Below are 21,911 nucleotides of genomic sequence, written 5' to 3'. Positions count from 1 at the left end.
GGCTGAATCTTAGCCTTGGGCATACGGACCTGGGTTCCACATGGAAGTGTGGACAGACACATCGGCAATGCGCTGGAAGGACTGGTGGGGTGGGGGGGACATGCTGATCCTTCAGTGAGTCCTGGGGTCTTGTTGCTCCTAGAAAGAGCTTGAATTTTGCCAGAGTCCATTTTCTTTCTCACGTCCTGAATGCAAACTCCTCCAGTCCCCACCAGCATGCTCAAACTAGTGCCAGAGCAGCAACAGGATGCTTCTGCAGAGAGCCTGCTGTGCAGGCTGATGGGGAAACTGAGGCAGGCAGCAGTAGCCAAAGCTGACCCAAGCCATGAGGAACAGGACCACAGGGTTCACCATCTTCCCAACCCCGCCTCAGGACATCAGCTGCCCCAWGAAACAACGAGGCCATGACTCACCCACCCTCCTCCAAGCACAACAGACAGACTGCCTGCAAAACCAGCTGCCCTGAGCTTGGACCTACACCTCGTTGACTTTCCTCCTGCCCTTTCACATGGGTAAAGATGGTTGTTGCCTGACTGAGTTTTTTTGTTTGTTTGTTTGTTTGTTTTTAATATGACAGGTTTTACGTCATCTCCAAGCAAGGAAGGGATTTCAGGGAAAAACTGAGGTCATTGCCAGTTCCCAAAGTACGTTTGGCTTCAACAAGGCTATGTTTGACACACGCTGGGTCTGGCACAGCTTCAGGCCTGCATAACACACACATAGGTGTAGAAAAACCCAMATACTCAGTTAGGGAGAAGGGGGTGACACAAAAAAGGAGCAAATGGAAAAAAGGGGAATTTACTCTATTTCATTGATTGACCTCCCTCCCTTTGCATTCTTCAAGAGCAAATACAACGTGAAGAGTGTGGAGGGACATGTGCGTGCCTGCCAAAGGAACATTCTTGATCTCATTAAAAACTCATGGAAAGTTTGCTTCGCGAAAAGGCCTGAAACCAGTGGAACGAGAACAATATATTCATTTTCCAGGATTATTCCAGCCTGGCTTTATACGGAAACGAACTCCACAGTATCTGGGTCTRTTTCTCTGTGTGCTATTTCTTCTCCCAATTAGATAACGCAGAAATACTACATTGCTACCAGTTCTTGTAAAGTCAGGCAACTAGGTAAGGGATAAACAGCTTGTTTAGGATCTCCACTAAGGAACGGAGCTGCCCTTTCAGCCTAATCCTTCATCAGGCACCAGAGAATCAATCCACAGGAGAGAGATTGAACAATATATCAACTATAGGAACTTTCATTAGACACCGATATCAATCGGCTGCAAGACACAAATCCATACTAAACAAGGTTTGCCTAGTGCTAGAGCTCAATAAACCACTTATCCCACGAAATTGCACCCTTGGGATGGTATTTCTGTGTAACTAAACACACTTAGACACTCTGCGATGAGCTCCATGTAAGACACTAAAAAAATGTCATTTTAACAGTTCAGCACAATTTAGTGAATATCAGCCCGCCATATCGGAGAGATTACAGTGTAATTCCTGTATTTACCAGGGGAACGTACAAATATTGTTACAGCCACTGAGTGAAAAAAGTCCACTGAATTAAAGAAGATAATAAAAATATAACTGATAATTATAAATAATAATACAATATTAAATCCTAGGGTTTTTATTTACTTACAGATTTTTGAGCTCATGTAGTGCATATTCATTTTCAGAAGATTATTTTCCTTGAAATAAGAAGGGTTAGAAATGCAAGGATTGTTGCTAAACCTCAGCTGAGAGTCTCTGAGAATCTAAGAGTGGGGCTTTAAAAATGCACTAACTCTAATGACATTTAGGCTTCCTATCCAAAGAGCTGATAGCGCTGGTTGAACAGGAAGTGGATGGTTGATAGATGAACTCTGGAATTTGCTTTGTCTCCAATGTTGAACTTAGCAGCAGAGCGGTTTTGATGGTTCTTTATGCTGGCATCACTAAAAGGCCCRTTAGGTTAAGTGCCTGTTGCACAGGATGGACAAGAGATCATCTTTGCAGTAATGCTCTTTTCTTGCCAAAAAATGATTGGCTTGCTAGAAACCACAGAGCTGCACACTGAAGTCTCCTGCCAAGAACCTCCTCTACTGAGGATTGGTCTAAAGATCACCCCACCCATGCGGCAACATGGCGTGACCTCACTGCATGAGGGAAATGCCCAGGGTGTTTATCCTGCCAGGAACACGGTCCCAAGTGTTTTCCCCAGCCTTGGAGGGGGCTGTGGAAGCCCATAGGACTGRGAGCAAAGGCTGCCCTGGTCCAAGGCAGGTGGGGACAGGCTGAGCATCCTGCAGCAAGGTGGAGATGCAGATGAGGTTGATAGGTAATGTACTGAGAATATGCACCAGCTGTCATTGGGTAAAACACTGCTGTTTCCCCTCCCCTGCCTGCCCCAAGGATATCTTCTTCACTCCCAAACTGAGGGGGACTTGTACGTCATGCAACCTTCACCTGCTTCCCTTCTAAGGGCAGTGACGGATCGGTGTCAATTCAAGTCAAGGACCCAGGGACATCCAGAACCACTCCACAGGCTGGGAACAAGCCCACACAAAGGGCTCTTATTAGCTGCCCTGGAGAAGTATGGCTGACAAATCCAAGGCTACCTATGTGCTAGGAAACAGCCCTTCCTGCAGCAATTTTCCAATCTGTAAACCTTCACAAGAGCCCAGAGGTGCACAGAGATGGCTTTGAACCATCCAACTGTACCTGCCTCCAAACGTGATGCCAAGCCCCAATTTTCCAGTCTCTCCCATTTATCTATATCCACCTGTCACTACACAGTAAGACTTTAAAACCCTAGGGCCAGGATGGTCTTTTCACCCCGTGCCTGCACTGTGGGGTGCAGCTTGCTCTGTCTTTAAAGATCAAAGGGACCATAATAATGCAAAGAAATAAGACATTCAAGCACTGGGCTTTGTAAGGAGGTTCTGCWTTTTCCCAGCGCTCCAATGCAGTCTGCTTAAATTGCCTGGGAAGATGTGGCAGCTACAGAAATTTGCATTTATGCACTGTGGAAATGCCTTCCGCATCAGAAAAGAAATGGAATTTCTTACTGTCTGAAATCCTCTGAGATGAAACACATTTCAAGACAAAAGGCTGCTCTGGAAAAGTAAAACTGAATGTCCTGTTCTAATAAAATCTGTATATAAAGTTGTAAAGTTTCTGACTCTACTCAAAAATATCATTAAAACCCCCCTCACTCCCCCCCTTTTTTTTTCCTTGTACTTTTGGTCAGGAAAGCATTTAGGGAACATCTTCAGCAGTTCTCAAGAAGATCTTAGTGGGTCCTCACACTGGCTGAAGAATCTCACAGCTCCTTTGGAAGGATGCAAGATAAACAATCTGGGATCCACATGTTACAGGACAAGTAGTGGAGAGGAAAGAGCAGTGGGAATACTGACCAAGTTGTAGGACTTCACTTGGCAGAGTATCAGAGCTCTACCTGAGACTGCCAGAAAAATCCCATGCTTTAGATCTCTTCTTCTGCAGGGACATTGGCTTCAGCTTCATTTTAGCAGCAAAAACATGAAATCTCCTCAAAGTTGACTGCTAACATGTGCACTGCATCTTCTCCAGAGGAATCTACACTTCTTCCAGTACTATGCACTATGGGAGAGAAATCCAKCAAGGGTTATCAAATGCATAGGAACAACCCCTGGGTCAGGATGCCCCTGAATTACATGAAACTGTCAGCTGGGAGAGTATTGTGAAAGGAGCAAAGACTACATATGTACTCGCCCTATTTTGCCACCTGCTTTTGGCCACTGTCCACAGTAGACTTTGAGCTAGACAGACCTATTGGAAGTTACTGGACAGTTGTTTCAGCTCAGCATCACTGCTAAGTACTAAGTTTACAAAATCGTTCTTCCTTTGGTTTGAATCCTCAAATACACACAGATAATCACTGCCAGGCAGCTTGAAGGAAATCCTCCTAAATTGTTCTTAATTGCAGTCTCAGGTGCAGGGAGCAAATTTCTATTCTAGTTGATCAGTGCCCACTTCAAATTTAAGGTCCTCAACCACATTGCTGAAGTTTAAGTGCCTTTTCAGTAGACTATCTCCATTGGGAAGTTAGCTGTGAGCACGAACTCTCTTCTCCACTACTGTATGAGGTTACAGCATGTTGTACACTCCCTTGTATCCCAGAAGCTAGGCCTGACCTGAAGAGTAGGTGACATTTCTGTACGCAGTGATCCAAGGGCTATATAAATGAAACACAGCAAGAAAAGACAGCAACAGAATCACTCCCGTGACACAGCTGCTGCTACCCAAAGTGCATGTGCAAGCACACGCCTCCACACACCCCCCACATGCCCCCTCAGCTCCAGCGTGCTGCAGGCGCTCAGACCCACGACAGATTTAGAATCGCATACAATTACGCTACGAAGCCTGAAATAGTCTGAAGAGCACTCGTCTGGTCTAGTGAATGCTCATCTAGTCCAGGCTCCCAGGAGAAGGGCAGAGGTTCACAACTCAAGCGATCGTTCTTCTAAAATAGAAGCAACCCATCCCAAGCAACATGGGAAAAGCGCCCCCAGCCTGAAGCCTTGCATGCGGCTCCATGAAAGGGAGATGAAATGCAGGCATCCCAAACCTGCAGATCCATGCTYGTCGTCCTTTGGCTAACCCCAGACACTGAATCTCTCATCTCCCCATGTCCCTGTGCCTGACTTCTCCTCCCTGGAGGCAGGCAGAGCCCCTGGCAACTAGTGTACTAAAAAGCTGACAGTGCTTGCCCTGAGCAGCAAAATGAGAAATATTCCAAAAGCACAAAGTGGTTAACTGGGTATAGCCCTGGCACTATATCTCTCAGGAAAGAAGGATCCTCCTTTTCTATACTTCTGCCCACTGTCTTAAGCAGCTGCATTYGTATGGACTGAAACAAAGCAAGTCTGAAATTCTGACATTTTAGAAATAGGTCATTGCAATTGAATTGAATTTCCAGTTCTGCCCCAGACTTAGATAGTGATTTTTCCAGCACGATCTTCCCCAAGCAGTGACTGCAAGCTCTGTTTCAAATTCAGCAGTCTAGATATTAATAGCATGTTGCCACAAACACACATAGTTCAGTACCAATTTCAAAACCTGTGGGAAGTTAAATAAACACACACCATTAGCAGCCACRCGAGAAGGAATGGAGTTCCTTAGCTTAAAGCTTTTTAGTACATTTACCAAACATCATGGTGTCAGCACTCCTTCAAACTTATGAATTTCCTCTTAAATACGTACAATGGTTAAGCAAAGGCAATGAAATCAATGACAGGCTCCAAGAAAAATCAGTAAGAGAAGGGAGAAATAAATCTGAAAAGCAAAAATGGTAGGAGGTTTCCACTGTCATTGCATGAAAATGACTGCCAAGTCAAATATTCCCAAATCTCTGAAGAAGAGGGTAGAGGGAAAATGAGAATAATGGAGTCTCTCTTTTTCCCCCTCTTCCAGGGTCTGACGAAGAACCTTAGAAGGTAATGGAGCTCCTTCCCCAGTCTTCAGCAGCTTTGGGGGAGGCAGAGGCACCTGAAGTGCATACAGAATCCAAACTGGGCATGTGTAAACATGACTCAAACTAATTATCTGGAAAGAGTGTAGTGCTGTAACATCCCCACCAGTTCTGCAAGAAACATAATGGTTACCCTAATCATTAAATCATGGTTAAATGAAATGCCTCCTCCACAACAAGAAACTCCCATCATTAGAAGGTAGAAGTGTAGGAGGGGGGAAAGGCCTTGTTTATTGTGAAGGGAGTGTTTAATCATGGATTTATGAGGTGTGGGAAGTCCATGAGGACAAGTTATGAAAAGAACACACCAGGACACATGTGCCTCATCCTCCTCATGCATGTACAAACTTCTGATGACCAACATTTCTGATTATGCAACAGCTCACTAAAAATCTACACAGAAAAGAAGGAAGATCCTATAATTATAAAGTCTTGCCATGTTGTCTCTAAAGCTATTCTGTTAGAATAGCACTGTTCTTTCCTTGTAATTTCGAGGATACACTGATCTAAAGAGGAAACAGAAATAAAGCTGAAGACGGATCAAYTGGATTTTCATTCTCTAGATGAGAAAGGATTAAGAAAACTAGAAGTGACAGGTGAAATATTTGAAACCCAGTACTTTTTGGATTGCTGCCATCTACAAGCACAGTCTGTACACCTGTTTAGCAGCACAAAGATTAAAGGGTAATCACATGGTACTATTGAGCAACTGCCTGCAACAAAGACCAACTGGAAGAATCAGCAGAAAGTGAAACATACAGGCAAACATTTCAGAGCCACAGAGTCACTGCACTGACTATGGAGCTGCATCTTTATGTCTYGTATCCCGTTTCACTTCTGCAGCTGAAGGCTTCAACAGTAAGCAGCATCCTTGTGCCCTTGGATCATTGTTCTTAAGTATTTTAAACAAGGATGACAAAGCCAGCACACATCTGTACAGGATTTTATTAAAGTAGGTATCATCCACAGCTTACAATAGTTGAAAAAATAATCTTAAAATCTTTTTGCCTGAATACGTAATGTAACAACTACAGTGCTCAAAGGTTATGAGAGAAGTCTCTGCCCAGAAAATTGAACTCCAAAGTGGTAGCAAAAGTTAYACATTTTGTATCAGGTCAAATTGGTCTAATGCAAAAAATACTGTAACATAGCCACAGAGGTTATGGGGAATATAYGGAAAAGAAAGGAGGTGAGGGGAGGGAAAGAGACACGCATCATTGGTCATAGGTTGAAAAACAGAATTTCAAACAGGAACGAGACTATGTAGCCATATCTCATCACATTCCTTGAATATCACTTCTTAACCTCCAAACCACTGTCTATTACAATATGGTTTATTTCATACTTTGCAAAATAAAAGCTCCTTCAATGGTTAYTCCTAAGTGGAGTCAGTAACTACTGACAAAAGATTAAATTWAATTTAAAATGCCATAGGAGTAAATTTCAACTTCACTGCAACATCCTATTCAAAGCTTTCGTAYAACACCACAACCAAGAACAGTCTATATCAGAAGGAGGAACATTTTTGCTCTTCACTCTTACTACTAATAACCCAAGCTTTGAACTAGAATAAAGGGAGGAGTAGACCCATAACTTCACTTGAAGCAAGGAAATGAAGTCAGACCCATCAACAGCTCTCTACATTTACACACATTATATATATATACATAAATATATATACACAGAGAAAGAGAGTGTCTTTGTCCACATGTATATACACACACATACACACACACACTCTCTCTCTTTGTATGTGTATTGATGAGTCCCCAGAGTGAATTACAAAAGACTGGAATGGACCTGACATTTGAAATCATATTAAAGCCTTCATCTGATGCCTCAGGCTAACAGTTTACTGGAAAATAATTCTGTTTTGGTAGGACAGAGGACAAAAATCTGAGCCAGTCTTTTCTTGGAGCGTATGATCAAGACCAACTTTGCTTGCCCATTGGGCCAAACACTACATTTGAACAATGTGACAATTACCACAGTGGCCACAGCTTTAARAAAATTGTCTTTTAAGAAATGTAAACACTATGAAAAAAGTTTCAACATGGGCCATAACCCTAGAGGTTTTTAGGTTTAAATACCTGGGAAATCCATACTTTAACAGATTAAACAGTATAAGATACATACAAAACCAAGAGATAAAAGTTCAACAAATGTTTAAAACAACAGGCTTTCACCAAAGAATCTTCATTTGAAGGTTACTTTCATGAGAAAACATATTCTCTGCAGCATGCAGACTTCCTCTCAAAGGCTGAGATCAGGTCATGTCCGTTAGCTACTTACTGAAGAAATATTGCAGTGTCACAGAGAGCTTAACAGAACAAGAACAACCAAAGCATTGTCACAGAAAACACAGCAAACAAGATGTCACCTGTGAGATTCATTGGAGTATGGAAGAAAAAAGAAAAAAGAGCAAGAGAGAACTTCACATGAGGAATTTCCAGTTATTTTAAAAGATATTTTTTCTTTGAAAAAAAAAAAGTAAAAATCAAATGTTCCCAGATGCCGCTTCTCAAGACATGCCATTACTATAGTGGCCAATAGCTCAGATTTACACTGTGGAAACTGGTATGTTACATAAAACAGCTCTCCTGTATCTCTAGTTTGTCATTTCTTGTTTACCAGGTCTCTTCAGTAGCCTCTGAAAGGTGTATTTTATTTGCATGCATCTACTAAGACTCATGTATTAATCCAGAATCTCCTATGCATGAAACTGAAATGAGCAAAATAGCCCCTAACTGTAACTAGAAATTAGTAGTAAAAGATCAGCAGCCCCTCATAATTTTATAGAAAGGGGAGTGGACGGTCATCAGTAATCTAGGCCTCTCGACTCTAAATAACAATCAATCCTTCACATTAAGTCAACAACTTGAGCTTTTGTTTTTAAGTGAATGAATTCAGACAAGAATGGCAGATAAGGCTGACTTTAAAACTCTGAAATAAATAAATATTGGAAAGTATGGTTTCAGCTTCTAGATTCCTCTCTAAATAACAAAATCATATAATAGTTGCATATACGTAGTATTTAAAAATACATATACAGCACAGATGAAAAATGTAGCGAACACAAATGATTACAAAGGCTGACATGACTCTACTGAAAGTCTATCTTATCAGGCCACCTTCAAAACTAGCTCCAGACAGTATATGACCACACTAGCATGGCAAACAACTGGGAAAAATCAAAGGCAGTGATAACAATAATCCTACTCCCAGGCCTAGAATTATGCCTTAGATTTGCATGTACATAACAGCACTTAGGATTTCAAGCCTACCTCTGAGGTTAAAATGAAGTCAGCAGCATTTTCAAAGAACAGGACAAAGCTTAGGTTGTACCCCCTGCTATTTTTAAAGTAGAAATGAAAATTCAAGTCCTAATTCCCTTCACAAGACATTACAAGAATAACRTCACTTTGTATGCCTTGTATATAGAAAAGCGTAGGTTTATATAGCACTGTGTATATGTATATATAGGAACTATTAACCATAGTTTCATTTCAAATTAAAATTGCAACAATCCCTGAAATTTTGAAACATGAAGTAGTTCTGATCTCTCAGCTGTACACAAAGAGAAAAATAAGAATCCTTTATTACTATGATTTAGTAATTTCCACTAACAAATGAAAAAAAAAATGTTCACTCTGTATAATATGCCTGAAACAGTGAGTTTGACAACACTGCCCATGTCATTTGCAAAAGAACCACCAGGCAGGAGGAATGATTGGAAAGTCATCAGCCAGATACATGTGCTTCTTTTTTTTTTTTTTCTTTTCCTAGCTACCAAAACATAAAAGATTTCCATGTTTCACCAGTGCTATTGTTGGAAACAGTACCAAATGACTTATTTTAATCTAACTTATCTAACAGTAGTAAATTCCAGCTACAGTATTTTTCTGCCCAACTCTATTGCTACTTATGGAAAAGTGATAATTGACATGCTCTAAGACTCAGAAGATCATAAACTAATTTAGCCATTTCTTCCTGGTCCTCTGTGGAAATCTGGAAACATCTTACAAAGTATTTCAGTTAGCTTGAGCAATCCTGGAGTCAGACCCAAGGAAGCTAAACATTGTAGTCACCAGCTCAGGGAGGTCGTAATCATGTTTCCATCCCCAGTCTTTCCGGGCATTGCTGTCATCAAAGTTCATTGGCCAGCTGTCAGCTGCAGCAAAAAAAAAAATACAAGAAAAAGCATGAAGTATAAGAAAAACCTCTTGAATCTTGAAGTATATYATCACTAGCCATGCAAGCTACTAAAGCAGAATTTCAGAACCTAAACTTCTTCAGTTAAACTTCAGTAGCAATTTGCAACTGTCTAGAAAGAAAGAAAATACTGTTTTTCCCCTTAACATAGGGTAGTTTAATGCTTTTCCTTACCATCACCAAAGAAGTAGATACTAACCTATGGCCTGCCTAACCGCATCCACGTTGTAGGTCACCTGGAGTTCAGGAACATGCTTCTGCACCTCTTGTGCCAGCTCTTCAGGAGTGAAACTCATGGCACTGATGTTGTATGTCCTCATGCTCAGTGCCTCAGCAGGGGCCTCCATGACCTCTAGAGTAGCCTTCAGACAGTCGTCAATGTACATCATAGGGAGACGGGTGTCCGGCTTCAGGTTACACTGAAATTTGCCAGTTTTTATGGCATCATGGAAAATCTGGACAGCATAATCTGTATAAAAAGATAATGGACATGTGTGCTCATTTGCCTCCATCTGTTGTTCATTTTATGACAGTCAACAGTCCTAGCCCATCCAAAGCTTGCGATCTAAAAACCTGGCAGAAGAGCTGTGATTTATATTGTACAGCAAGAGTGCAGGAAGCCAACTTAAGCCTTAGACGTTATTCTGGCATTTGTACATTACAGCAGKATAACAGAGTTTAAAATAATTTTTAAAAGGAGCAATCTCAATGAGCATAATTAACCCAAACTTCCTCAGGTAACTTTAAAAGGTAAAGACTACAAAAGTATGTCCTAAGCTRGGAGTAGATGTAAGTATTGTCCCAATCCTCTGTTGAAATAGCATCTCTACACCGCTACTCTATACTGCCTAAGACTACATTTCTACAAACACATTAAGAATAATTACATGGCTTATGTGTTTGCTATTCTTATAATACTGAGAGATACAAGCAAGTCATTTACCAGTTGTTCCCCCTCCAGGCTGAGAGTCAGCAGATATAATTCCTGGATACCTTAGGCATCGAAAGTCTAGGCCATATCGGTAATGGTAGTACTGTGGAAGGAAGGGAGAAACACAGTTTTAAAAATCAAGACTAGGCCATACAATTTATTGTTTCCACAAGACAAATCTGCTTGTCCTATTTTAAAAATTTCCCATGCCAGGAACAAAAGAGCAGGACTATCAGAGTCACCATTCCTTTCCACATAGCTAAGCTCTCTGCTTGTCCTTTTCTAGCTTTCATTCACATAATTAGATACGGATTCTTGAAATAGATCAACTTGTAACATAGACTCTAGTTCTAGTGTTCAGAAATTGGTAATTTCTAAGATTCTGAAACACTTCAGGGTAATAGAGCCTCCAGAACTGACCTTTACCTGCAAAAAAATACTAAAGTGAGAGGAAAACATATATAAAGTATTAACTTTAATAATTTTATGATTATAGAAAAATATAAAGCCAATAATAAGTTGTGAATGTAAAAAAATCCTATAGCTTTGATCTTACGGGTTGTTGGGGGAGGGGAGGGGAGGGAAGGGGGAGAAGAGGTTATTTTGTTTTGTTTGGCAAAAGTCCTCATTTTCTAGTACGCTTTCACAAAGTTTTGTACGCTTTCATTTATACTATGCCATTTACATTGGCAGATGATGTAGAGAAGTCAAAGCCAAAAGAACTATGGAAAGAAATGATGCTTGCCAGCCTCTAATTTTTTGTCCTCCTTCTAACAAAATTTAAAAGACATTTTTTGCTCAACAACAGCTTCAGAGTACTATTAAGTAGTAGAGCCTACAGGAAGGAAAGGATGGGGGGAAGGAACATACACACACACTGCAGTGTGGAGCCCTCCAGAAGCAAAAACTTCCAATAGGTTTTTCTAGAACTCTCATAAAAAAAAAAAAAAACAAAAGAAAAAAAAAGAACTCACTTCTCCCATGAGCTCAGCGTGAACCTTGGAGACTCCATAGATTGTCCTTGGTCTCTGAATGCAGAGATCAGGAGTTGGATCTCGAGGAGAGCTGGGTCCAAAGGCTCCAATAGTGCTGGGAACAAAGAGTCGCAAATTATGCTCAGCTGCAATATCCAGAACATTGTGTAAACCTGAAACAAAAACAGGATTTATCAGGATGTACACTGCATTTTCTCAAGACTTTGTGGAAGTTATGAACTTGAAACCATTGCTGTGGAGCACTGAAATCACGTACCAGTAATATTTACAGCTCTGGCCAAAGGGACATTTGCTTCTCCAACAGCACTGAGCAAAGCACTATAATGGAACAACCAAGTTATCCGATTATTCACCACTATCTCACGTAAATTCTTGTAGTCCAAGATATCCGAATAGATAAAAGGACCTAGAAGAAATGGAACCAATAGGAATTGAATGCCAAGAAGAATGAAGATCAAGAAAAATTTGGGATGAAGCTCAGACTGCTGGTTCTTGCCCACATATCTATCTATTCAAGATTTGACCACACAGCAAAATGCACACCATCCAGTAGCCACGGTCAACAAATTAGCAATACATAGTTGAAACTAAGGGAAACTGTTACCTTTACCTCAACAAGAGATTGATTCAAAAATTTCTGTTTTATCCAGTCAACAGCATGACAACAGGGAACATTTTGTATACACTATTCCAATATTTAAGCATACCATTAAATGGTGATAAGGAAGTAAATTAACTCAATTACATCTCTAATGAAAATATAAGAATCTAATCTACGGCCATTTTATCATAAAATTGTTTCAGCATTAAAAAAAAAGGGGGGGGGCGCACAAATTTAATTTCCAACTTGTTCAACCCAAAAGAATAAATGCTTCTGTTTTTACAGCAGAAGTACAAAAGCCAGGTCCAACTTCACTCTAGTATTCATTCTGGTCAACATAAAATAGCAAAGACACAGTGAAAAACAAAAATACACATTTAGAAAAAGGGAATGCTCTACAGAAGGAATCAATGTCTTAGCAAGATTTCAAAGCAGAAACAAACCATTCAGAAGTTTTGAATAGCAATTCATTCAATTTAATCCACACATCATTTAGGCTTTGATGATCAGCTTATTGGCATCAGAGGTAGAGATTTTTTCCATATGTTCACTCAAGTCACTTACCACTATAAAAAACACTGTCTGCAGGCTTTCTAATGTCAGATAAGATCACATTGTTCTTTCCAAAACGTTTCCTATATAAAAAACCCAGACAGTACAATTAGTCCACAGTCTTCAAGGTAATTTGTTATTTGTTATTCTGCTATTTGGTTTAGCAGGAGTAATATTGGAACAACAGTAACTTTTGCAAGGAAATCCATTATTGCACTAAAAATAAATAATAAAATTAAAAAATTGTTTTCTTAAACTTCAGTATAGCATCACAGAAGATTAGCAAACTATTCCTAATGGCAATGAAAGACTGCAGCAGGATACACAAACCATTTAGAACATGAAAATAAGCTCAGAAGAAAAGCTATTCTATCTTATTCTTGTTGAAAATTTTTCTCAAAGATTATATACCTCCCTTAAGACACCAGAAAGTATATGCCATTGGGTTTGCAGTAACTGCAGCTGCTTTTATACGAACTGGTAAACACAACTGATAATCTCTGACTTGTGTTCTAATCAAGATAAGATTGACTTAGAAAGCCAGTTTGATGGAGTACATTTCAGCTTTCCATTATTTACAGGATTCTTAAATATGTCACAGAAATGATGGAAAACATTCCAATTGCAAAACAGTGTTGAAAGCAGCAAGTTTGCTCACTTTTCATCATAGTTCGAATTTTCTACAACAAACCGTCTACATACAATTGATACTCTGGAGCTGAGTAAGTGGCAAACAACAATATGGACAAGGGATAGTTTCTCAGAACACTTTACTTTTCTTGAAAAGATAGCACAAAAACAAAAAATAACAACAACGAAGAGGTAACTGTGAATGTATTCCCTCCATAGTCTCATCTTTCACCAAATCATAACAAATTAAAGAACTTGTATCCTAACCTTTATTTTTGCTTGCACTTTACTCCATAGGACACCTTATTCCTGAAGGTACTGAACTGAAATTCTCTAGCCAGATAAAAGTCAACAGTCATAAAGCCCAACAGCTAGGTATTTACTAAAGTACTATATATAAATTTTAAGTTGATTTTTATATTTCTTTTCTCCCCACATAGTACCAGTTTGAAATCACAACTTCTGTCTCTATTAAGCATTCAAATCCAACAGCATTTTACTAGATGACGAAAAAGAAAACTGACCATACTCTAAGGATTCAGATTGTGAATACTTCCATTTAAAGTCAAACTGAACTTAGTGGGTAGTCATTTGCATAAGATTATGTTATTTTGAGATTCATGACCAGGATACATACAGAAAGTACACCAGTAGACCTAAACCAAGCACAGGAATAACAAATAACTTTAAATTTATCCACCTGTTTATTTACAAAACTAAGAGTGTCTCCCTTTCCCCCCCCCTAAAAAATTCAACTCCTCACTAAAAGCTAGTCACAAAATCATGACATACCTTAGAAGTTTAGCGAGTCCCACTCCAAGCTGGCCAAGACCTCCTAAAAGACAACAGATGAGATAATCAGAGCAAAAGTGGTATCAAAATACAGAGTTCCATTATTATATGAACCATATGATAATGGAGCAATATTCTTCCCAGAGAGTCAAAAAGTTTGAATTATTTTCAAGTACACACCCAAAGAATTGTTTTTAGATTTCTATAGTAAAAGTAGCACAAAAGTTCACCATACAGGAAAGACCATCACCATTCCAGAACATTTTGGCAGGTTCTCCCTCCCCCATCCTTCCCTCAATTTCTGCTTACTGGGGAGGAAGAAAGGAAATAGGGGACTTGATGAAGAGGCTGGAGCAGGAATACAGTTATGATAGGAATGCTGACCTGTAATTAGCACCCGAGGATGATGAGACTCAGAAAAAGACACTGAATGAAAGCTAGCATCAGAGGCCACCTGGCGGGGCGAGATTCCAATACATCGAACAGGCACTATGGAAATCCCACATCCACAGCCAGAGCTTTGAAGCAGCTGGTTGACAGCTCTGCTCACGTTTTTGACAATTGGCATCTTCCTCATTTAAATATGCTGCAACAACAAGAAAGATGAAAAAAAAATCAGTCATAGATGATTTATCCATATTCTTCAACATTTTAAACTCTAAAGAGTATTCTAATGGAGTATTTAAGAGGAGTCTGATGCAGTCCAAGTCTCAGTTAATGTACCAACCCAGAGCTGCATCTGCTAGAGGTAACCTATGAAGTAACATGAATAGAAGTGATATATTCACCACAGTGAGCACAATAAAATATCTCAGCACAGTCCCAGCACAGAGTTCAATATAATAAACAGTAAACATACAAAATATTATTTCAGATTGACCGTAATCTTTTTTAAAATGTAAAAGTCATTAGAAATCCTGATTTCAAGCACAAAAGGAGTCTAGCATAGAATTCTAAGTTTCAGCTACCACAATTACAAACTTTTACTCAAAAGCACCTACAATGAACCTATGTAGACTGTCACAGTTAACCTAACCTTCTTAATATTGCATCAGTATGATTCAATTAAAGCAACAGAGGCTACAGTAAATTTCTTTAAAAAATACTTCTTCACTCAAACTTAATGCACATGATGCACAGTACCAGGAATCAAATAAAGCAAAAATCAGTCTTTGATTTACCTGAGGCTCATGAAGAGTCCCAATTATTTCACAGATGTCAGACAAGGCTTGCTTATAGTAACACATTGCAAAAATATTCAAAGTTTTTATGAGCTACATGCAAATCTTTCACACTAAGAGTGGGAAAGCAGAAAAGCATAACCCAAAGAAATTGCACATGCATTCACCATTGCCCTTCTTGAAATTATGTTTTATTTTTTTCAAATACAATTCTTCAGGCATAGTTACTTAAATCCTTCCTCATCTCCCTTTGAATAACTCATAGCTGTCTCCCCCAGAGTGATATAAAGAGTAAATTTCCAGATGATAATCTCTTTTTAAACTAGCTTGCCTAACATTATCTTGTCAACTCCTTTCTCATATGCACTCATTGCCTATATTATGAATTGGAGGGTGGGGGAGAAGGAAGGCCCCAGCTAGAAATTACTGCAACAAATATCGTCACCGATTAATTTCAGCACGAATTTCTAGCAAGAACAGAGAAGCAGACAACTCAATTCAGTGTACCTTTCACTTACGGTAACATGCAAGACTTTTTTTTCTGATACATTAAGGAGTCTTGCTATCTAAATAAAGAAGCCTTGCTAAACCACCTGCCACATGGTTAACAAAGACCAAGAAAAATGGTGTGTAACACCAAATGGTGTGTAACATTTACACTTTAAAACTGATGAAAGCAACTTACTCTGAGATGCACCACCTTCCCCCCCCCCCTTTTTTCTTTACACTTGCTTGTTTGCTTAACAGTTTATCACATTGGGAAGTGCGGTCAATTTGAATCCCAATGAGTTAGCCAAATCTCTGCTGCACCTAACAGCCATAAAGCCATTAGAGGGATCAGTTTCCCTGATACAGACTTGATATATCTCCCTTGTCACAGAACTAGAGGCAATCTATTTGCTCAATCAGTTGCTCAATCTTCTCTAGGCTCTGCACAGCTCTCCTGTATTTCCTTGTCATAAACCAACCCAATATAATCACAATCTAGAGCAAACAAGCTGTTTTCTGAGCACTGAAAGTAAAGAATTAGTCACAGAGGTGACTAATTGTTATCTAAGAAGTTATGCAGCAGTTTTGAGATCTTTTCCTATCCAAATTTCCTAGTGTCAATTAGTACAGTTCAGCTTGTGTTGCTTACAGTCATGGCACCAAGAAAGTTCCTCTCCTCTATAAACCTACCTCCACAGAACAGACAAGTTCTTACTGTTTTTGAGACTCAGTCCCTACACCAAATTTTCTTGAAATCAACCCAACAGATACAAAAGTAGTTAGGGTTGAAGAGAGGAGGAAGAAGGCAGGAAGACAGACACATCCAAATGATTTGACCTCATAAAGATGTGTTTCTCCTGAGGAAGCCAGCATAAAAAATTGGCAGCATTAGTTTTTTTAAAGAGCCATGGTAATCCTTCCTTGCTCCAGAAAGGGATACTAAAGCTGTTTTAGCACTAGGAGAGCTTCTATGATCTCTGTTCTGCAAAACTTCCCCTTAGAGTAGCTAAGAAGACATTTCACATTTTGAGCTCTAGAAACTAAGTACACATACCAAAGCTACTTGCTATAAAAATGCTGTGGTAGGATGAAAGCAATTTCCACTCACTCATCTGGTTTCTCCAAATTTACTTGCAATTAAAACATAGAGGCTTAAGTTGAAATTTTACTTGAAAGTCAAGACTGATTCAGAACAGTAAACACGTTTTATACCAGTCATTAAACAAATCCTTAAAACACCACGCAGTATAGTCATATGCAAGAAACCACTTGTAACATGCATTTTCCCTTATTTCAAATATGAAAAGAGGGAAAAAAATGTTGTAACTAGCTATTTAATACTAAAAGCTACTAGTAAAGCTAGTAAAGGCTCAGATAGAAAAGAAATTAACAGTACCATTTAAAAACTTCACCAAACAACCATGAGACAAGGTGAACCCTACCATAAAGTAATTTGTTTTTTCCATTCAAGTTCTTATTGCAAACTTTCTGCTAGACTATGGTTTCTTATTTTAGATAACTTAAAGGCATCATTAATAGCCCTAGACACAGAGGTATGACTCCTATTGAGGTCAAAAACTTATTTTTAAGATAGTTTTATCCTTCTTCACCACCTCAAAGAAGAAKGGGGGGCGGGAAGGGGAAACAAAGCAAACAAAAAACCCTCTCATACTGCATTACCTTCTGACTAGTTTCTCAGTCAATGGTTTTAGTCATTACCCGAACTGAATCTTTCTTTTCTAGATTAAGTGAAATGAAGAAGCTTTATCCCAAAACATGAGATTTAATTCCCCCACCCCGCTGATTTAAATTATGAACCAACATTATATTTAAGAATTATGCAATACACCAGCAAATTTCTCCTATTCCATCCTTACCTCTCCCTCAACTGGTAATACAGCAGAGGCAGAAATGAGAGGGCAATTTAAAGGACACTGCCTCTTTTGAAAGCCAATCAAAATCTTACAGAAAGTAGGAGTTGTCCCCTACACACACACACACATACAAAAAAAAAAAAAAAAGTGTGTGCAAGCCAGCAGCAACCACTGATATCACATCATTAACATTTGATTAATTTTGAAGTGTCTGCAACTTTGTGATAGGTAAGAAACTGAAACTTCGCAGCCAGATCCTTTAACTAACAGAAACATACAATCTGGGACTATTCCTGAGGACATGTTTTAAACTAATTCTTTGCAGTGCAAAAGATGAGCATAAAGCAAACACACGTTCAAATGTAAAGCAATAATCTCCTTTGGACACTAGAAAATTTCTAAGTTTTATAAGAAGATTAAAGGGGAGAAGGGGAGAGAAATAACTTACTAAATACTAGTCAATTTTGAAGCTAATAGTCAGTTGCTATTCCTTTGTGAGATTTGACAATTATGTTATAAACTGCAAACACCTGATGTTCATGCGAAAGACAAGAACACAATTATAGAAGTTAGTAGTTTCTTATGTATTAGTTATTTATAGAACATTACAGTGATGAGAAAGATAAGGACCTCAGAAATTTGATCTGGAAAATCCCACAACTCTAAGTTCCAGATAGTATGGAGAAGAGAGAATTCAGTAGCAAACTSAAGATTTCCTACAAAATTTCTGTGGGCTGCACAGCTGCCAGGTTACCAAAGGGAGCTTCTACATAGAGCTAATCAAGGAATTCTAAAACTTGTCTCTTTTAAAGAAAGTTGCAGTACTCTTTAGGGTACAGGACCTTACAGATTACTAATTCCTGGTATTTTCAAAACTGCTGATAACCTCACAAATAGGGTCTAAACCAATGCAGTGAACTCCAAGAGACTGTTCTGAACTCCCACTTGTCTCCAAAACACATGGGTGTTCTGCTTCGGGCCTWAACAAGGGCTTGTGGGTATGAAAGCTCATCTACTTTTTCCAATTGCATGAAGAAGAGCTCATGAGCAAGAAGTTACTGAGGCATCARGAAGACAAAGCACATATCACCTGCCCATCCCACAGCAACCCTTACTCACTGACACCCAGCGCTGCCCACTGGAAAGTCCACCAGATGACCACAGCCGAGGTCACTCAAGCAGCAACACCTAGGGGATACTCTTAACTCAAATAACAACACTTAATGCAGCCCAGATATCCAGAAAGACCTAAATCACCTAAGTCCCCTGTTAATAACTATTCCAGTGCAGAGAGCCCCTGAGTGGAGTACCAGGACCCTCCTCACACCCMCTGGTGCAGTGGACACCAGGGCAGAGGAAGTGTGGCAGGACTTCTACATGGGCCTGTTATCTCTGGCACAAGTTGTGGCAGACAGCTGTTAGCTAACCTAAGTTAGAATAACCTTGACGCATGCACAAGCACTGCAGCTCGTTTTTCACGCGTGACGCAAGCCCAGGGGATGATACAGTATCGCCAGCCGAGGCCACGAAGAAACAGGTTTGGCACAACTATTTGAAAACTGACCAAAATCAAACCTCAAGGACGAAAAAAGATTGTGGCAGTTAYTGAAAAAGGGTAATGTAGTTTAAGTGGCCAGGATAAGTGAAGCTCTGTTTTCTTCAGATGACACAGAATGACAGCAGTTAATCACATCTATGCATAAAAATCCTGTAACCACATGCCACATCTCTGAAAAAAAGGAGACCTGGACACAAGCAAATCAGGAAAGGGAAACAGGCTCACAGATGAAAGAGCAACTACTTGGTGGCATTGCATCATAACGCCAGGCCTAGAGACAACCTGCCGAAACAAGCATCTGAGGAGTTAAAAAGAAAAAAAAAGAAAAAAAAAAACAACACTAGGGAGCAAGGTAGCACTCGAGACCACAGCTCTGATCCTTGGTGGCTTTTCCCCCCTCCCCCGTCCCGGCCCCAAAGGGATGAGGAGTCACCTCAACCTCGGCGCCCGTGGTGAGTCAGCACAGCTYTCCCCGCCGTGAGACCGCCGCGTTACCGGAGGGGAGGCGGGAAAGGGGCGCCCGGAACGGCGGCCGGCGCCGCGCGCGCCCCTCGCCCCTGAGGGGAGCGACCGTTGCGACCGTTACAGAGCAGCAACAGCCCGCGCGCCGCGCGCGCGTGCACGTYCCCCCTTCCCATTCATTCATTCATTCGCTTACCCGCGCGCCGCCGAACCGCTGCAGCCGCGCCGCCGCCGCGTCCCGATAGGCCGACAGGGAGGAGCGAGGGGCGGGGCTTAGGGCGGGCGTCGCCGCCGGCGGGGCGGGGACGCCGTGACGTCAGCGCGATGCCGCCCCGCGCGCGCTGTCGTGGGTGATGTCATACCCTCCGCCATGTCGGCGGCGCTACCGAGGCCGCGCGTTAGTGGCCGCGTTAAGACGCAAGCGGCGGATTTACCCCGGAAATCCAGGGATTTACGCTAGAAAATAGGAGAGAAAACAGCAGATTCCCTGCAAGGGCGTCAGCGGGCAATGCGGAGGCCCGCGGCGCCCTGGGGGAGGCCAGGGCAGCCCGGATRCCTCGGCCCGGCCCTGCCCTGGTGTTGTCCGCTTGCGAAGGTGACTGAAATAATCAAGATGTCCAACCCCGAAGCACTTTCAGATCTAACTGCAGGGTAAGAATGCAGCAAAGCTTGATTCACTGTAAAAAAATAAGTGTAGAACTACTACGTTACTTGTTTCTCAACTCCTTGACAGTCTGCCAGGGTAAGAGACAGAGCCAGCAAACGTGTATTGCCGTGTGGCGAAAAGCAAACTTTTCACTTAACAAAATATGGGGATATTCATGGCAAGTCAGTGACTTCTGCAGGACAGACCTGTCCGGGAACAAAATTGCTCAATAATCACGTGCAGGTGGAAAATTCCTCTATTTCCGAGAAATGCATACAGAGGTTCCAGAGCAGGTGCATTTGTCAAGAGTTAAAATGAAAGAAAGGCTTTGGGGTATTCAAGACAAAAAAATTATAGAAGCTGTATCATGGAGAAGATGTATAAGGAGATGATCTCCAAGATGGTGGTAATTATCTTCTGTGGTAATTAATGGCAGAACTTAAGGAATAAAAAGTACTAGACATTTGCCCGCCTACTTGGAGATGAAAAAGAAAAATCTGAAAGAAAAAGGAAAATCAGAAAAATTCTTATCTCCCTTCTCCCACACTGTGAGTAGTTTAACTCATGAGCATAAATTAGACAAGATGGAAGGACTATCACCTGGGAAATGCTGTGGGTTACAACTCCAAAAGATATGGTGATAGTTCAAAACTACATACTGAAATGTGTAATCCTGGTCAGAGGAGCTTTATTGCCTTTAGAAAACCCTTCAAATGCAGAAAGTAACAACTGCTGAAAAAAAGAGTTTTTGAAGGTAAACATGAGTCAAACACAAATCATTTTTAAAACAAAATTTGACAAGTTCAGATGCCACCAGAAATGACTCTGCTGTACAAATAACACTGAGTGAGTCCAGCCACCGGAATGGCCCCACAGTTGGCAAATTAATAAAGTATTTTTAAAAAATACTGCACTTAGCTTCCTCGTACCTCAGCATTCTGCTTATAAAAACTGCCCTTGAAAAATAGCTTTCTTGTATAGAGTGGTTAGATGTTTTCTCTGGAAAGCTCTGTGAGGTCCTCGTCTGCTCCTCGCTGTTGTTGAGCAGGTATTGCTCATCACTGTGTATTCTCATGAAGTGAACTAAAACCATGAAAAATGAAAAATGACCACAGAGAATCAATTAAAGATCATTCCAGACTTTTTTTTTTTTTTTTTTCCTTTAACAGCAGCTGTTTGCCCACAAAACTCTCACAGTCCTCTGGGCTCTGCAGCTCAAGGACTTTCTGAACCAGACATGCTATCTTTACAGTCAGTAAATTTATAGCTGCTTTTCAGTAATACATTTCTCTTCCATGAACTCATCTAGATGCCTTTTAAACTCAGGTTAGCTTTAGCATCTATACTGGACACTATGCCTGCTACAAACATAATTTTGCGCTAATTAGTTTTAGCTAAACTGTTATGCAACAATCCCAAACCAGCCTGCCAAGGRGTGAAATTCATCAGCAGGAGGGAAGAAAAAAGCTCATAAACCTCTCTGTGCCAA

The 21,911-nt window shown here is 40.5% G+C and overlaps 1 protein-coding gene across 2 annotated transcripts; it reads right to left on the bottom strand.

Moving 5' to 3' along the window:
- Nucleotides 1-6,426: 6,426 nt before the first annotated feature.
- LOC146594995 (L-threonine 3-dehydrogenase, mitochondrial-like) lies at nucleotides 6,427-20,024 on the bottom strand. 2 transcript variants are annotated; one of them, XM_085306510.1, is made up of 9 exons: nucleotides 19,973-20,024; nucleotides 14,597-14,798; nucleotides 14,213-14,255; nucleotides 12,803-12,873; nucleotides 11,894-12,043; nucleotides 11,617-11,789; nucleotides 10,655-10,745; nucleotides 9,911-10,180; nucleotides 6,427-9,670 (listed from the first exon to the last, which is right to left on the bottom strand). In XM_085306510.1, the coding sequence occupies exons 2-9, from the start codon at nucleotides 14,787-14,789 to the stop codon at nucleotides 9,531-9,533; spliced, it is 1,131 nt and encodes a 376-aa protein (XP_085162636.1). In that variant the 5' UTR covers nucleotides 14,790-14,798; nucleotides 19,973-20,024; the 3' UTR covers nucleotides 6,427-9,530. The 2 variants fall into 2 exon arrangements, with proteins under 2 accessions (XP_085162636.1, XP_085162637.1); XM_085306511.1 differs by lacking the exon at nucleotides 19,973-20,024 and adding an exon at nucleotides 19,748-19,916.
- Nucleotides 20,025-21,911: the final 1,887 nt, after the last annotated feature.

The sequence above is a fragment of the Rhea americana genome, unplaced genomic scaffold, assembly GCF_003343005.1.
Source record: "Rhea americana isolate MKP2758 unplaced genomic scaffold, rheAme1 scaffold_240, whole genome shotgun sequence".
Classification (NCBI taxonomy): Eukaryota; Metazoa; Chordata; class Aves; order Rheiformes; family Rheidae; genus Rhea; species Rhea americana.
Note: the sequence above shows the minus strand (reverse complement) of the source record. Positions and strands in the feature narration are given on the sequence as shown.

Bases quoted from the DNA above. Each gene is read 5' to 3' on its own strand.
- LOC146594995 (XM_085306510.1), bottom strand. From the start codon at position 14,789: ATGAGGAAGATGCCAATTGTCAAAAACGTGAGCAGAGCTGTCAACCAG. The intron at 12,874-14,212 runs GTATGTCATGAT...TTTTTTATATAG, and splicing joins GGACTCGCTAAACTTCTAAG to GAAACGTTTTGGAAAGAACA. The intron at 10,181-10,654 runs GTAAATGACTTG...CTTTTTATACAG, and splicing joins GCCTGGAGGGGGAACAACTG to ATTATGCTGTCCAGATTTTC.